Source organism: Austrofundulus limnaeus, unplaced genomic scaffold (assembly GCF_001266775.1).
Source record: "Austrofundulus limnaeus strain Quisiro unplaced genomic scaffold, Austrofundulus_limnaeus-1.0 Scaffold2677, whole genome shotgun sequence".
Lineage (NCBI taxonomy): Eukaryota > Metazoa > Chordata > Actinopteri > Cyprinodontiformes > Rivulidae > Austrofundulus > Austrofundulus limnaeus.
The window spans coordinates 1,100-3,282 of record NW_013955079.1 but is presented as its reverse complement, the minus strand read 5'-3'; the positions used below and the strand labels follow the sequence as shown (position 1 = coordinate 3,282).

Sequence of the window (2,183 nt, the reverse complement as noted above, 5' to 3'; positions counted from 1 at the left end):
CTGTTTTCTGTGCAGTTTTGTAGTTTCCTCTTTGTGTTGCTGTTTTCTGTGCAGTTTTGTAGTTTCCTCTTTGTGTTGCTGTTTTCTGTGCAGTTTTGTAGTTTCCTCTTTGTGTTGCTGTTTTCTGTGCAGTTTTGTAGTGTCCTCTTTGTGTTGGTGTTTTCTGTGCAGTTTTGTAGTTTCCTCTTTGTGTTGGTGTTTTCTGTGCAGTTTTGTAGTTTCCTCTTTGTGTTGGTGTTTTCTGTGCAGGCATTCGGTCCAGAACAGGCTGCATGTGATGTCAGGACCTCACATGTTGTTACAAAACGGAGGCTGACAGCCGTTGGATTTGCTTTATTTTTTTAGTTTTAAAAACTGATTTTGGGACATTTTAAATCAGTTCTGAATCTTTGTAAATGAGAATCATGATTCTGGCATGTATTGATTTTTTGGTCCACTCCTACTGGTTACACAAAAATCAAACAAAAGAAACCATACACACCAGTTCAAACACGTTACAGAACTGTTTAAATGCAACGACACTGATGGACAGAATCATGTTGTCTTTTTTTCAGAACTCCTGAAATAATTCCAGTGAAATCAGACCTGACCAGAGCGCCACAAACGGTTCTTTTAATAAYCGATTAATGGTGGCAGCCCTGGACCTGACATGTTGAGTTCAGACAGGAGCTGAACCRGGCTGCAGGAGCAGAAAACTAAAGTTTACTTCACAGTTTATGGCTGCTGTAACAAAACRAGTTTAAGGATAAACTGATAAAACTGAAGTTATTCSTTCCAGAGCAGAGTCATGCATTGACAACATTTACATTTGGTTTAGACTACTATTCTGTCTGTTACAAAAAAAAAAACAGAAATATTTTGTAATTATTGTTAATAATATTTAACATGTGAAGAAGGAATAAAGGTTTGGTCGGACTCTGCTGGTAGAGCAGCAGGTGCAGTTATAAATAAAGTTAAATACTGCTGTGACCTGGGTAATAAGATGTACACTGAGTTGTACAGATCCAGTGTTAGAGGACAGAGCAGGAGGTTCTGTTGACGTCCTTACAGTGTTCAGGGTTCAGTCCTGTTTATTTCACAGATAAACTCTTCAACTGGCCCTGTATGGACGTACAGGTATATTTCCATGTCAGATTATAGACTAAAACATTTTTATTGGGATTTGTCAAACAGGTAGGTATACCTGGGCCAGACAAATGAAGAAAGTATTTGAGGCTGATTTTCAGTATATTTATAGAAACAAGTTAAGATATAATATTAAACAGATTAAACAGTTTTATTTTGAAGTTTATAAGTGTAAACGGGCAGCTGATATCTTACATGAACATAAATTACAAACTTATATTGTAATAAAGGATTTTATGGTCCTGAGTTCTATGTAATTTATATAAAAACTAATAAACCAAGGTCTGTCTGTGCACATCTGGTGTTTTTAGTTTAGAACATCTGCTCCCAGTTTAACAGCTGTTTTCAGATCCTAACAGAACCAGACTGGACCGGTCTCTGTTTCATGTGTGAAACCTTCAGGGATGATCTGAGCAGAAGCTGACAGGACGAGCTTCAAACCATGACATTAACTCACAACTGTGTTTCAACAGAAAATTAAATAAAACACAAGTTTTACTGAGTGGACCGGACTAAATCTGTCCTGCTCACAGTGAAAACCAAGCACAGCACAGCAGAGGAGAGAGACCAGGCCTTACTTCAGGTCTCTGTTCACGGCCTGTAAGTTGTCCTGGAACTCGGAGATAAACTGCTTCTCTCGGCTCTCCAGAGTCTCCCGGTTCTTCATGCCGTCCTTCAGGGACTCGAACACCCGGCTCACGCTGGACCGCAGAGCCTGGATCCCGCTGATGGCATGAGAGAAGGCGTCCAGATTCACCCCGACCGTCACAACATCCGCCATCTTCTCCGCGTCTGGCTGATGACGTCACTGAGTCGCGACATCCCGCCCCACGGGGGAGGGGGGGGGGACAAAACAAAACAAAACCCTGTAAGGGGACCTCTTATGGAAAAAACACCTTTTTACGTGGTGTTATGGCTCAATTTGGCTCTGTACTGCTTCCAGAAACAGTCCAAGTGCCAATAAATAAATAAATAAACAAACAAACAAACAAACAAACAAACAAACAAATAAATAAATAAATAAATAAATAAATAAATAAATAAATAAAAAATAAATA

At 39.5% G+C, this 2,183-nt stretch overlaps 1 protein-coding gene across 1 annotated transcript in view; it reads right to left on the bottom strand.

The window, feature by feature from the left end:
• Positions 1 to 1,968, bottom strand: part of LOC106511322 (mediator of RNA polymerase II transcription subunit 27) — a gene marked incomplete at its 3' end in the record, with an annotated part of 17,609 nt that extends 15,641 nt beyond the window's left edge. The window contains 1 exon segment of the mRNA XM_014000075.1: positions 1,704 to 1,968. Coding sequence (XP_013855529.1) covers positions 1,704 to 1,906 — 203 coding nt within the window.
• Positions 1,969 to 2,183: the final 215 nt, after the last annotated feature.